We start from the raw sequence: 14,830 nt of genomic DNA on the forward strand, positions 1-14,830 counted from the left end.
GGGCAATTCCAGGGGTGCATTTAGACTTAATGTTAGTGTGGCGGGCCTCCCCACCTGACCCATTTTTTGACAGCCAAGTGTATTATTACTTAACTTCCTTCAAAATGGGGGGAGCCAGCATTGCTGCTTTTTCTAGGATCTGCTTTATACTGAATTGGACCACTGGACAGGGAGCCCAGGGCTGTCTGCATCAGGAGTGGGGAGCCTTTTCTAGTCAGGGCCCCAAATCCTTAGCTCCCCCAACCCTGGCAGGCCAGCTGGAGGAGCCACCTGTCAGTCCCCTGGCATCCCTATGATGTCAGGCAATGCCACGCTTTGAAGCAGTGGTGCCAACTTGAATAACATATTGGGGGGCAGATAAAACCTGCGCCCAATCTTAGCAATAGAGGTACCTAGTGCTGATGAAGGGTTATTCCCCCACCCATCACCCCACTTTTTATCCCCAAAACAGCTCTGTGAGGTTGACTGGTCTCAGAAACTGCGACTGGTCCAGGGCTACTCTGAATTCTTAAAGCTAAAAAGGGACTTGAACCCAACTCTCCCCAAGCCCAAGTTTGTAGGCATCTGGGTGCCTTCCTGCTCACACCAAAGCAACAGCGGCTGGCTGCAAAATTATGCATTTGCCTGCTTGAGCATATTTTTTGGACCTGCCTTATTTCTGTGACATTATTATTATTACAGATAGGTAGCCGTGTTGGTCTGCCATAGTCAAAACAAAAAAATTCCTTCCAGTAGCACCTTAAAGACCAACTAAGTTAGTTCTTGGTATGAGCTTTCGTGTGCATGCACACTTGGTATCTGAAGAAGTGTGCATGCACACGAAAGCTCATACCAAGAACTAACTTAGTTGGTCTTTAAGGTGCTACTGGAAGGAATATTATTATTATTATTATTATTATTATTATTATTATTATTATTCTTTATATACCACCCTATACCCGGAGGTCTCAGGGCAGTTCACAGAAGAGATCAACCTAAGCTGCTTTAAATTGCTTTTCAATATTGTGTTTTAATTATAACCTGCCCTGGTACCTTGTGGTAAAGGGTGGATTAACAACAACAACATCCATTTCTTTTTTTCTGAGGGTACTCAAGAGTACACAGTACTGGCACCTTCCCCCCCACCCCAAAATGTTAAAAGTGTTGTGCTTACTTTAACAACTTTATTGTGTGTACCGACAGCTTTCCTTCCCTAAAAAAAAATCAAACACTGACAACGACAACAACAATAATAATTATTATAGGTGGGGAGCTTTACCCTCCAAGTCATCTGAATTAAGCACTCCTGGTTTAATTCTAAAATATGATAAGTAGCCAGGAGCCGCTCCCTCTCTTGTCCTAGCAGAGCTCTAGGACTTACTCCAGTCTCAAGGGCTGTAAGAAACAAGGTTGAAGGTTTGTGCCCAATCCCAGCTCTCTCGCCCTCCAGCAACCCTGTTACAAATCCCTTGCAAAATGAAGTCCAAACGTGGCTTTTATTAGGTGGGTGGGGGGCACAAAGGGACCTGCGCCCCTAGGAGTTGCCGGCGCCTCTGCTTTGAAGCCCCCGTTTTCACGAAACAAAAAAACAAGCGTCTTTTGGCCTTGTGTTCACACGCACGTGTGAGAATTCGGGACCAAAAAAAAGGAGCGCCCCGATCTGGGTCTCCAGCATGTTGGAGGATTATGAGTACAGTACTGTGTTGCCAACCAGTTTCTAGAAGCAAATCAAACACTTTTTGCAGAGGGATTGGTTTGCTTTTCTGTTATTGGTTCTGGTTTCTTACATGGTATCTGTCCGGATATAGAAAAGGTCAGTTGGAAAAAAAATTAAAAATAAAATGTGGAGAGGGGCAGGAGATCTGCGGCCTGGGCCTTAGGCTCCATAGACTGTCTGCTAACACCACCGCCTCTGACTGCCTTGGCATGCTTTGCCTTGCCTCACGATGGCATCACAAAGAGCTGCCAATGCTCCCCATTCGGAAGCCTGGGGCCTTCCGTGTTCCAGGTTCGCCACAGCCCAGACTGGAGAAGCCGACTGGGAGGACATTTCTAGGCAGGCGCGTCTGAGCCACGAGGGCTCCTTCAGTTCGCCACCATGGATCACCGGTACCTCACCGTGCCTGCCATGTCCTCTGTGCCTCAGATGGAGAAAATGCTGCAGGTCCCGACCCAGGAGCCGGGGCAAGCCCAGGGTGCAGGCACAGGAATGCCTGGGACTTCCAGCCTTGGGCCTGGGTATTCACCCTCAGCCCGCCCAGAGCCTTCCATGGTCCTGGCCGTCACCTCCATTTCACCCTCCTTGAAAGGGTCTAGACAATACCGGAGAAGATTCAGCAATCAGAGCAGCAGGTCAAGGAGAAGTTCCAAGAATGCACCTGGAGGGATAAGAGTCAAAAGTGAGGGGGCGATTCCAGGGGTACAATTTGACTTTACATAGGTGCAGCAGAACTTCCCACCCCCCGGACCATTTTTAGATGGCCATGTGCTTTATACTGAACCAGACCCCTGGCCATCGAGCTCAGGGCTGTCTCTGTCAGGAGCCTTTTCTAGTCAGAGCTCCAGATCCTTAGCTCCCAAAAACCCTGGCAGGATGGTTGGAGGGGAAGTTTACATGGAGATTGGTCTGTTGGCAGAGTAGCTAAATTGCCGCTAGGAAGCCAAATCATGTGCAAGACTGACTCTTTTATTGAAATTAAAACAAGGTTTAAAATATTCAAAGCTTTTACTTGCAGAACACGTAGCTAAAGAAGAATATATTTACGTTCACATACTTATCCAAGCATGGGACTTGTTTTGTCCCCTTACCATATTTATTTGAGTCTAACGCGCCATCAAATCTAATGTGCACCTCAATTTTCAGAACCTTGAAACCAAATGTAGATGGATGGATGGTTATATCTGTCTGTCTGTCTGTCTATCTATCTATCTATCTATCTATCTATCTATCTATCTATCTATCTATCTATCTATTGGTGAATGTAAATGTGCCATTGAATCTAACGCGCACCTTAGTATTTGCAACATAATTTGGCCAAAAAAGTGAACATTAGATTCGAGTAAATACGGTAGTTGAAGATTCTTCCGTAAACATTCAGACTAACTCTGTCTCTCTGTCTTTCCAATCCTTGCACTCAGCCTTCTGTACATTACCCAGCTAACCCATGCAGCTCCTTCCAAGAGGTTTCCACTTTCTCTTTCCAGCCGACTTCTCCTTACTGCTTCTTTGGGAGAACATCAGATTCTGTACTTCTTTTTGACACATACATTCAGAGAGAAACATTAGCACTCTTCTCCTCTATTGCATATCAGACCCTCCAAGTGTCCCTATTTTCCAGGGACAGCCCTGGATTTACAGAAGCCATCCCGGTTTCAAATTTGATCCTGGAATGTCCTCATTTCCTTGGGACGTCCCTATTTTCACTGGAGAAATGTTGGAGCGTATGGAGTTATGCAACCTCCCAAGCCAAGGAGGTAAATAACTACGCAACCTTTAGAAGACTTCTGAAGGCAGCCCTGCATAGGGAAGTTTTTAAATGTTCAATGTTTTATTATGTTTTTATATATGTTGGAAGCCGCCTAGAGTGGTAGGGGCAACCCAGGCAGGTGGGTGGGGTATAATAATAATAGGATGTCCCGATTTTCATCAGAGAAGTGTTGGAGGGTGTGTTGCATTTAGAGAGTTCTCTCTTTTCTTCAGTGTTCACAGAGATGCAGCCATTACAGTCAAGTCAGTCACACACACAAAACAAAATCGATAATGTAATAAGATGTCTCCCATGTGAACAGAATTAACCAGTCACATGAGAGTTACTGGGAAACATTCCAGAATTAAACACACATTCATACATTTAAGCATTCCCAATTTCAGTAAATTAAATCACTGTACTTAACATGGTTTCCTCTGGAGGAGGAGGAGCTCAGCCTAATTCCAGGAATGATTACTGTACTTGGAACTGTGGGACTTAGTCCCCAACATGGGTGCTGTAGGGAGGTATGTAAAAAGGGATTTATTTCTTTCCCACCCACAATTTGTTACATTCACCGGGAAAGCTCAGTTGGTATAATAATAATAATAATAATAATTTATTATTTATACCCCGCCCATCTGGCTGGGTTTTCTCAGCCACTCTGGGCGGCTTCCAACAAAATATTAAAATACAATAGTCCTTCAGATATTAAAAGCTTCCCTAAACAGGGCTGCCTTCAGATGTCTTCTAAAAGTCTGGTAGTTGTTTTTCTCTTTGACATCTGGTGGGAGGGCGTTCCACAGGGCGGGTGCCACTACCGAGAAGGCCCTCCGCCTGGTTCCCTGTAACTTGGCTTCTCGCAGGGCCCTCGGTGCTGGACCTCAGTGTCCGGGCAGAACGATGGGAGTGGAGACGCTCCTTGAGGTATACCGGACCAAGGCTGTCGTGCTGCAACAGCATGAAACTCTTGATCAGGGGTTGGCAAGGTTTACCTCACCTGGGCCGGTTCACTCCAGTGGAGATCCCTCCGTAGGCCAGATTGTGTGTGCGCGTGATTTCTGGTGTCTGCACAGATGTGATTTCTGGCACTGCAGAAGCGAGTTCCTGTGCTGCGCTGGTTTAGCAGGCGACTCAATACGGGAGCAGCTCATGGGCCGTTTAAACGACCCTCATGGGCTGCTTGTGGCCCATGGGCCTTAGGTTGCCTACCCATGTTCTTGATCTCATGGTTGAGGGTTCAACCCCCATGTTGGGCAGAGAGATTCCTGCATTGCAGGGGGGTTGGACTAGATGACCCTTGTGGTCCCTTCCAACTACACTTCTATGATTCTGTACACTGCAGTTTGGCTTCTGACAAAAACTGAATTATCCGCATTGCTGCTTGTTATGGTGAACATTTACATCATTTAATTACAAAATCACTCTCATTATCATTACATTAGTCCATTACCAATAATACTGACTGGATAATTTCTGTTCTGGGCAAGGGATGAATAAGCAAACATAGCAAATCTGACCTCCATTCCCTTTCTCTTCTGGATTCTCCAACGTCCCTTGGAATCATAGAAGTGTAGAGCTGGAAGGTACCCTGAGGATCATCTAGTCCAACCCTCTGCAATGCAGGAATGTGCCGCTGTTGCATACAAGGATTGAACCTGCAACCTTGGCATTGTCAGCACCACGCTCTATCCAACTGAGCTATCCAAGCCTTTGTTGCAGAGGACAACCTCATGTGTTCTGAGAAACTGGGTGAGGGGAATGGCTGCCTCCCCTGCCCTCACCCTCAAACGATTCTTCCTTCCTCTCTAACTCTCTAGCAAAGCCGGCCCGCCAGCGTCGCAAGAGGAAGCACAGGCGAATGACGATTACAGAGATGGTGGTGTATGCCTGGCAGAAGATCTACCCGCACCTCGTCTTGCTGAGGAAGATCATCTACGACTTGACTCAGTCTTTCATCTTTGACTTCATAATCTGCTCGGTGGTTGCCATCAACACCGTATTGCTGGTGGCTCAAACGTTTGCGGTGGTTGAAATTCGGGGAGGTCAGCCCACAGGAGAGGTGTTTCTTGCCTCATAAATAATCCTGCTCTGTAGACTTCTTCTGAATGCTGGATAGTAACCAGAGCATGCTCTGGTTTCAATAAGGCCAGGGGCTTCAGTCCTGTCCCAAGGAGAACTTCTGCTCCCAGATTGACGGCTGGCCCTCAGGAGAGATCCCCACAGCTGGAAGCCATATTGACCCAAGGGCCTTATATCTGCAGAATAAGGCACTGACCCTTTCAGGAAGCAACACTAGTCAGGGACTACCTATCCCCAATAGAAACCAGCCAGTTGCTTCAGAACCTTGCTGAGACCACTTCAGAGTTTGGCCTTGCCTTTAGGGCACCCTTTCTCAACTTGTGGGTCCCCAGATGTTGTTGAACTACAACTCCCATCACCCCTAGCTAGCAAGGCCAGAGCTCAGGGATGATGGGAGTTGTAGTCCAACAACATCTGGGGACCTACAGGTTGAGAACCACTGCTTTAGGGGCATTATCTGTGGTCCTGTACCCACACCTTTATCTCCTGTGTAGATTCAACCAGGGACTACTGCCCCCACTCCCCACTTAGGCAATTCACCTTCTTCAGTGGTGGGCATCTCCACAGATCACAACAGCTTTCATCATGGAGGAGAGTGGCTTTCCCACAATCAATGGTTCTCTCTTTCTCTCCTCTCTTGCCAGAATGGTTCTTTTCTGCCATGGATCCCGCCTTCCTTTCTGTCTACGTGTTAGAGGCCGTCCTCAAGCTCATTGCGTTGGGCTGCGAATATTTCCGTGACCCATGGAATGACATTGGTGGGTCTTTCTGCAGTGTGGTCGAGGGGGTATGAACAGGTGCTGATGCCAGTCTATGTTTCTAGAAAAAGAGGTGCTGGAACCCACCATGGACGCCTCCCTTGTTCTCTTATCATGGCACTGGCACTCACTGGAGAGGTTCCGGAACTGAGTTTCGGCAAGTTCAAGCTGAGAGAAAAAGCCCTGGCTGATACCAAGGGATTCCAGGGCAAATTATTTAATTAGCAGACTGCCTGAGAATAGCAACATGTGCAGAACTAACAGCGGACCCTTCTCAAATAATGAGAAGGTTGGTACAGTGGTACCTCAGGTTAAGTACTTAATTCGTTCCGGAGGTCTGTTCTTATCCTGAAACAGTTCTTAACCTGAAGTACCACTTAAGCTAATAGGGCCTCCCGCTGCTGCCGCTCCACCGGAGCACAATTTCTGTTCTCATCCTGAAGCAAAGTTCTTAACCCAAGGTACTATTTCTGGGTTAGCGGAGTCTGTAACCTGAAGCGTATGTAACCCGAGATACCACTGTACTAAGCAAAGTACTGTACTAAACTAAGGTGTTGTTGTTTTCTCTGGAATGCCCATAATGTTACACTAGTTGTATAAGCTTAATGTTGCTCAGCTGACAAGTCTGAAGCACCATTTCATGTGGGTCTGCCTTAATTTCTATGTTTCCTCTTCTTCCCTTTGCCAGATTTCTTCATTATGTGCATGACGGTGCTGGATTTTCTGCTCCCCTTGCTCATCTCCTCCAGACAAGGCAACCGCGGCAACAAACTCACGCTCTTCCGGGTCCTCAAAATCTGCAAGGCTGTCCGTGCTATCCGCGCCATCCGCTTCCTGCTCACCCTCCGGTTAGCGCCAAAATTTCTAGCTGGGGGAGGGAAGGGGAATGGAAGAGCTCCTAGCGCCTCCAGATAGTCAATATTTTGCAAGGGGGCTTCCAGCACATACCAGGACCCTCCCGCCCTGTACCTTGAAAGCATTCTTCTCTCACTGTGCACAAAGAATATTTGGAACTGTAATTTGCTCAATAAATGGGTCATCTGGAGGAATCCATAGCAACTTCCTAGGTTTTAGAAGGTGGGGTGCGGGACAGAAGGGTTGACAGCGACTGACCTTACAACCCTACCTAACTCTCTGTTTCTTTATTTGCTTTTCCACGTAGAGTGATGCAGAACCTCAAGGAAGTCACAAGCACCTTTTTGCTTTCCTGCGAGTCCATCGGAGCCATTATTCTCCTCATGTTCTCTTTCCTCTGTATCCTCCCAGGAAAGAGCAGAATGGAGAGGGAAGAATCCAGGTGCACTTGGTGCCCATTGGGACTGGTAGGGGAGAAGGCAGGGAGGCCAGCAGTAGGTGGCGCCAGAGCCAATGAGAGACAGAGGCCATTAATTCGAGTTTTGTCCCCATCCTCCTCCTCCTCCTCCTCCTCCCTGCTGAGCTCTAACAAGGGCAACACTGAGACCTGCCTTCTTCCGCTCCCCAAAATTTTACTGTCACTGATTTCTGCCATGTCATCCTATGACGAGTGAATTCCACAGGTTAATTACAAATCCTTGGAAGAGGCAAAGGGATGGCGTTCTCCCGCCATCCTGCATTTCCAAGGCTCCTTGTTTCGTTCCTTAGCCCCGCCTTCCACCCGTCAGTCATGTCTTCCGTGGTGCTGCGTGACATGTTCCATGAAGCTGACGAAAAACACTTTGGAGACCTCTTCAACAGCATCTTCACACTTTTCCAGCTCTTCACTTTGGATGACTGGTCCCTCATCTACCTTACCTGTCAAGAAGCAGGTGAGGGAAGAGGATGCTTGTCAGGGGGGTACATAGAACTTAGCACAATCGGTTAAAAAAACCCCAACCCACCCAACCTCGTGTCAAGATTGAAGAGCAAGACAATAATTGGGGGGGGGGGAGGATCCATGCTAATATGTTAAACGTGGAGATTTCCTGAAAAGCCCACCCCTAGGCAGCATTATCACCCACAGGCCCCATGTGTATTTCTTTCCAGGTGCCTGGTACATCATCATCTTCCTGATCATCTACATCCTTGTGGAGTACTTCTTGCTTCTCAAGTTAGTATAGGCTCCTCAGGCTTTTGACTTACTGGAGAGGACCTTGGATGGGAGGTCAAGGGACGGTTTGTTGATTTATTACATTTATTATATTATGCTTTTCCTTCAAGGTGCTCAAGGTAGTATACATTGTTCACTGTCCGCCCACACCACCACCACCCTGGAATTTTATCCTCACAATATCCCTGTTAGGCATATATATATATATATGGAAGGACCGGCCTGAGGTTCTTTCTGGCACAGAGATGTCAGCTTGCGAGAGGGCAATTCTGTGTATGTGAGCCACTGTAGCCTCACCACTCTCTGCTCTGTGCTTCGCCTCTTCAATTCTTGGACACTGGGGGAGGCCTGTCCCCCCAAAATATTGGGGGGGAGCACCAAAAGAACACGCCCCCAGGACCTGGTGCCCCTGCTGTGGTATATTTAGTTCTTCCTGTGACAGTGGAGGAGGATCTGCTTGGATACGACCTTGCGTCTGGTTTCGGGGGGGTGGGATTTGGGTGCCTGAGCTGTCCTCCTGACACCTGCTTTGAGACCATTGGGTTGATAAGTTTACCAAACTGGGCGGGGAAATCTGCCATACTCCTGGCGAGCTTCACAACTGAGCACATTTGAACTTGGGATTCTTTGGTCTTAGCCAGACACTCTTAACGGGATTAACTGTTTACTAAATACATTGAACTCTGGCTGATCACACCAGAACGGATGTGGGGTGGATTCCAAAAAGCACAGCAAGGTAAAAGCTTAAACCGAAGGTAAAAAGTTTTAGATAAACTAAATGCAGCGATAAGTGCTCTTAAAGAGAGCCAGTGGGGTGTAGTGGTTAAGAGCGGTGGACTCGTAATATGGTGAACCGGGTTCGCTTCCCCGCTCCTCCACATGCAGCTGCTGGGTGACCTTGGGCCAGTCACACTTCTCTGAAGTCTCTCAGCCCCACTCACCTCACAGAGTGTTTGTTGTGGGGGAGGAAGGGAAAGGAGATTGTTAGCCGCTTTGAGACTCCTTAGGGTAGTGATAAAGCGGGATATCAAATCCAAACTCTTCTTCTTCTTCTTAAAACCCCGAGACAACCAAGAAAAGACTAAATAACTACAGGGCCAGCCCAGGACATTTTTGCTGCTTGAGGCACAGCAGAAAATGTTGCTACCCTGCCACTGCCTCCTCTACCGCCTGAGGCGACTGGAAGCAGCCCGCCCAGGGAAGTCCTGGTGCCCTGAAGGCAGTGGAGGAGTAAAAGGAGGCCAGAGAGGAGCAGGTGGCAGTAGAGGAAGAGGAGGCAGTGGCGGTGGCGGTGGCAGCACGAGGACTGCAGAAGAGGAGGAGGCAAGCGGTGCACTGGATCTGCTCCATGTCCCAACTGCCGCCTGAGGCAACTGCCTCACCCAGTCTCATGGGTGGGCCGGCTCTGAATAACAACGATTGCTGTTAAAGCCTTGTGAAGCAGTTGGGCTCTGTATTGGATTTGAAATCGTTCCTATACAGTGGTGCCTCGCAAGACGGCTTAGTGGCTATTAACGGCTTAGCGGCTTTAAGAAAAAGGAAACAAGCTCGTAAGAACTCGCAAGACATTTCATCTTGCGAAGCAAGCCCATAGGGAAATTCGTCTTGCGGAACAACTCAAAAAACGGAAAACCCTTTCGTCTAGCGAGTTTTTCGTCTTGCGAGGCATTCGTCTTGCGGGGCACCACTGTATATGCAATGTATTTTTAATTGGTTTTGTATATGGGATTGTTTTAACTTTTATGAAAGTGGTGGTTTTATGTACATTTCTATTTCTCTTTGAGGAAGCAATTGGTAAATTGTGGAATATAGAACAGTCACAGCCCCGTTGCTGCCCTCTCTCCCTTTCTCTTGCAGCCTGGTGATTGCGGTCCTGGTCGACAACTTTCAGATGGCTTTGGTGAAGCGTCAAGAGCTCAAGAGGCAAAAGGTCAGCACAGCTCCCATTGGTGTACCCAGGATTCATGATGGGTGGGGCTGGACACCCACCTGTCATCATCCTCTGTCTGGTACTGCCTAGTAGATTCGGAATGAAATGTCTCAACAGTTTTAAACTTTCTTTTGGTCTCAAGTGCTCAGAAAAAATTGTCAAAATCTTTCTACAATATATAAAAGGTAAAGGTAAAGGGAACCCTGACCATTAGGTCCAGTCGTGACCGACTCTGGGGTTGCGTGCTCATCTCGCTCTATAGGCCGAGGGAGCCGGGGTTTGTCTGCAGACAGCTTCCGGATCATGTGGCCAGCATGACTAAGCTGCTTCTGGTGAACCAGAGCAGCACGTGGAAACACCGTTTACCTTCCCGCCAGAGCGGTACCTATTTATCTATTTGCACATGGCGTGCTTTCAAACTGCTAGGTTGGCAGGAGCTGGGACGGAGCAACGGGAGCTCACCCCGTTGCGGGGATTCGAACCACCGGCCTTCTGATCGTCAAGTCCTAGGCTCTGTGGTTTAACCCACAGCGCCACCCGCGTCCTTTCTACAATATATACTTTTAGTAAAATATTTATTTACTTGATTTGGGAGGGGGCAGCTGCCGCCCCTCCCCCCTGGCTATGCCCATGCAGACTGGGGGTTGACAGGGAATAGCTGGGGCTGGGGCTGCCAGGATGAGCGTGCCAGTCACTGAGTTGTATTTCTTTCTCCAATTGACAGAAGTGGGTCGAACTGAAGGAGAGCAGTATCGCAGATGATGTTTTTGGCAAAGCAGCAGGTGACAAGAGTGTTTGGGGAGATGGGCAGCAGGCTTTGAGACTGGGCTCAAGCTTAGAACCTTTAATGTGGGGTGACGAACCTTAGGCCTGAATGTTGCCCTCCAAATATTTCTATCAGCCCCTCGGACTTTCCCTCCAGGCCACACCTGCTCCTTGAGTGTGGTCCAGTTTGACCCACAAGGCCATTCCCCACCCACAAACCATGCCTGTTTGCCAATCAGCTGACATCACATTAGCTGCCCTTGCTGTGCTGGTGAACCGGGGCGGGGTTTGGCTCAGTTTGGCTGAGTGAGCAGGCATGCATAGCCAAAGCAAGCAGCTGGTCTTTTTTTTTGAAGGCATCATCTGCAAAAGAGATTTATCCTTCAAGCAGCCAGTGCTTGCAAAATGCAGGCTTCTTTGTGTGCCCCGCTCATCAACTGAACCCGAAATGAATGAGCCTAAGTTAGTTATGTCCATTCAATTCAATGGATATGCTCTGAGTAGGATGAACACTGATTACAACCTCAAGTTCAGAGGGAGGGAGGTGATTCTTAACATTGAAGCCAAGCTATGCATGCTGGCAAGTCTTCTTTTGCCCTACAGCAGATAAGCCCCAAGCAAAAGAGGAAAAGGAGGAGGAATTATTCCGACGGACAGTCATGGGAAAATATGGCAGCCTTGAGTTGATGGACAGGTGAGGAAGCGCAGCAGCCAATAGATGAAAACGTATCTACTTGCAACATTTTTTTTAGTTTGCTCTTCAGCGGAAGAGAAGAAAACTGAGTTCCACAGAGGCTTACAAATATCAGTACAGTGGTACCTTCAGTTACAAACCCCTCAGGTTGCAAACGCTTCAGGTTACAAACTCCGCTAACCTGGAAGAGTTACCTCGAGTTGAGAGCTTTGCCCCAGGATGAGAACGGAAATTGTGTGCCGGCGGTGCAGCAGCAGCGAGAGGCCCCATTAGCAAAAGCACGTCTCTAGTTAAGAACAGTTTCAGGTTAAGAACAGACCTCTGGAACGAATTAAGTTTGTTACTAGAGGTACCACTGTAGTAATAAGGAAGACCTTCCCCTTAGACAACCAAAAGCGGCGGAAAAAAATAATTTAGCAGTAGAATAAACATTAGAATAAAAATGTTAAGAATATCTAAGGTAAAGGTAAAGGGACCCCTGACCATTAAGTCCAGTCGTGACCGACTCGGGGGTTGCGGCGCTCATCTCGCTCTATAGGCCGAGGGAGCCGGCGTTTGTCCGCAGACAGCTTCCGGGTCATGTGGCCAGCATGACTAAGCCGCTTCTGGCTAACCAGAGCAGTGCATGGAAACACTGTTTACCTTCCTGCTGGAGTGGTACCTATTTATCTACTTGCACTTTGATGTGCTTTTGAACTGCTAGGTTGGCAGGAGCAGGGACCGAGCAACGGGAGCTCACCCCATCGTGGGGATTCGAACCGCCGACCTTCTGATCAGCAAGTCCTAGGCTCTGTGGTTTAACCCACAGCGCCACCCGCGTCCCAAGAATATCTAAACAACATTTAAAAACAGTTCCAGCTAATAATTACAATGTTGCCAGGAACGGTATCTTTCAGTTATGAAATGCCTGGGTGAAATGTAACAGTTTAACATCCCTCCTAAATGTTAATTATGAGGGAGACAGATGCATCTCACCAGGAAGAGCATTCCACAAGTAGGGAATCGCCTCTGAGAAGATGCTGCCGCAAGTGAGCACCAGCCAGGCAGCACTTGCTCCAACAGGGCCTCCTCCACTGATTATAGGGCTTGAAATAGTTAATACTGCACTGGGGGAGATGCTCTTATCAGTACTTATGTCCCAAGCTGTTTGGTACCCCCAATGATTTTTCCTTCTTTGTCTAGAGAGTGGGAATATCTCTACTTCTACTTTCGACTAATGACAGCAATTGAGACAAACCAACAGCAGTTCCAGTCTCAGGCATCCACCACTGACAAGATCTTAGACACTTTCTTTGAGGTAGGAACAGTGTTTTTTTTTCCCCTAGAAAAAAAGGTGCCTGTATTCAGCATGCAATAGAAGGGCTCTTGGGCCCTGCCAGAGTATCGTCCCTCCCTCCCTAAGCCGGGCAGCAGGTTTCCAGGCTTCAGGAAGGAGGTGTGGGGCTCTAATTTGAAAAATGAAGGTGACAGTACTGCGTACCAGCACATGCCGCCAGGACAAAAAGCACTGGGTAGGAGAGTCCACTGAATTTAATCTCTTTTTCTCAGGCTTGACTCCAATGAAGAGATGCTCTTTCTTTCCTCAAAGGAGCTCAATGAAATCAAGCTTAACCTCTTTGTACTCTTCAGTGGAGCTGGAGAGAATGAAATATATCCATTTCCTAACACAGGGACGGGAGATATGTGTGGGCCCTCCAGATGTTATGGGACTCCAGCTCCCATCAGCCCCAGCCAGCATGGCCAATGAACTGGGAATGATGGGAGTTAGTCTAACAACATCTGAAGGGCAACAACTTCCCACCTTTGCACTGAGAGCATAGACCAAAAGTTGCCAAACTTTTTTGCACCAGTGGGCACATTATGAATTTTGAGCAAGTGCCTTGAGTGAGGATTTTAATCCTGGTTTCTCAAACCTTAGTCCTACACCCTAACCATTATACCATGCTGGAATGAGTGGGATAAAGTGTAATAAATAATAATAGGATCTGACTCCTTTTTTTAACCTCCATTTACAGACAGCTGAACATGATTACCTTTCCAAATGAAGATGTTTTCATGGTGTTCCCAAACTAGACTTCACCTGCTCCTGGAAGCTTCAGTTAAAGGGTCAACATAGCTTGGCGTTTTATTAATTTCTCACTTGTTTTATACATTGTGTTATGTTTATTAAATGACTTTTCATCTCTCTGTTGAGCACAACTATATTTGCTGGGTTTGACATAAATAAGTTGCAGAATCTGTTTTGAATGCTTGACTTTGCCCCTCAGAGGAGTGTAGGAAGCTCCTCAAGCTCTGGGACTCCTTAGCCAGGAAGGCATATTTTAAGGTTAGACTCACACCATATATTTAAATCATATTTTGTACCACTTTAACAGTTGTGCTTTTTCCCCATAAAAGGGAGGGTAATGGGAAGTGACGTTTACCTCTCACAGAATTATAGTTCTCAGCACCCTAGTACAGAAGCTGTACTACCCAGGACAGGTTGGGGTTGTGCAGAGTTGTTAAGGCAGCAGAGAGCATTGTTGGCTGCCCACTCTCCACCTTAGAACAGATTTATGCCACAAAGTGCCATAGGAAGGCACTGGACATAGTAAAAGATCCATCGCATCCTGGTCACTGTCTCTTCGAGCTCCTGCCGTCGGGACGGAGATACAGGACGATGAAGACAAGAACGAGCCGTCTTAAGAACAGCTTCTTCTCCAGAGCGATCTCGGCCCTGAATGGGAAGCCTGGACTTTGAAAGTCATCTAATCTTCCTTGCTGTATTATACTGTATTGTTTTAATTAGTGTTTTTATAGTTGTTTTGATTTTGTGTGGAGTGCCCTACCTGGGTGGATGGAGCAGCCAAGTAATTTCGTTGTCCCCGAGAGGGGGCAATGACAATAAAGATATTATTATTATTATTATTATTATTATGGATGTTCTAAATGTATGGTGTGGATGTTCTAAATGTATGGTGTGGGTGTGAAATGATGAATTTTCACCAATGGACAAAAACATTTTTATTCAGACACGTCTTTAGCTTCACAAGCTGGCTGTTAAGTCCATTGTGCATGCTGCAGTTTGGCCACCACTTTGTGCTTTTT

General features: G+C 47.4%; 1 protein-coding gene across 4 annotated transcripts; it reads left to right on the forward strand.

The window, feature by feature from the left end:
• The first annotated feature begins 1,269 nt into the window (after positions 1-1,269).
• On the forward strand, positions 1,270-14,639 carry CATSPER1 (cation channel sperm associated 1). 4 transcript variants are annotated; one of them, XM_028709828.2, is made up of 12 exons: positions 1,270-2,378; positions 5,267-5,491; positions 6,173-6,286; positions 6,975-7,134; positions 7,449-7,540; positions 7,930-8,073; positions 8,291-8,354; positions 10,212-10,284; positions 11,009-11,066; positions 11,653-11,743; positions 12,926-13,040; positions 13,759-14,639. In XM_028709828.2, exons 1-12 carry the CDS (start codon positions 2,078-2,080, stop codon positions 13,786-13,788), a joined length of 1,467 nt encoding a protein of 488 aa, XP_028565661.2. In that variant the 5' UTR covers positions 1,270-2,077; the 3' UTR covers positions 13,789-14,639. The 4 variants fall into 4 exon arrangements, with proteins under 4 accessions (XP_028565661.2, XP_028565662.2, XP_028565665.2 ...); XM_028709829.2 differs by having other exon boundaries at positions 11,656-11,743; XM_028709832.2 differs by lacking the exon at positions 1,270-2,378 and adding an exon at positions 2,582-3,162 and having other exon boundaries at positions 13,759-14,637.
• Positions 14,640-14,830: the final 191 nt, after the last annotated feature.

This window comes from Podarcis muralis, chromosome 16, assembly GCF_964188315.1.
Source record: "Podarcis muralis chromosome 16, rPodMur119.hap1.1, whole genome shotgun sequence".
In the NCBI taxonomy this organism is placed as follows: Eukaryota; Metazoa; Chordata; class Lepidosauria; order Squamata; family Lacertidae; genus Podarcis; species Podarcis muralis.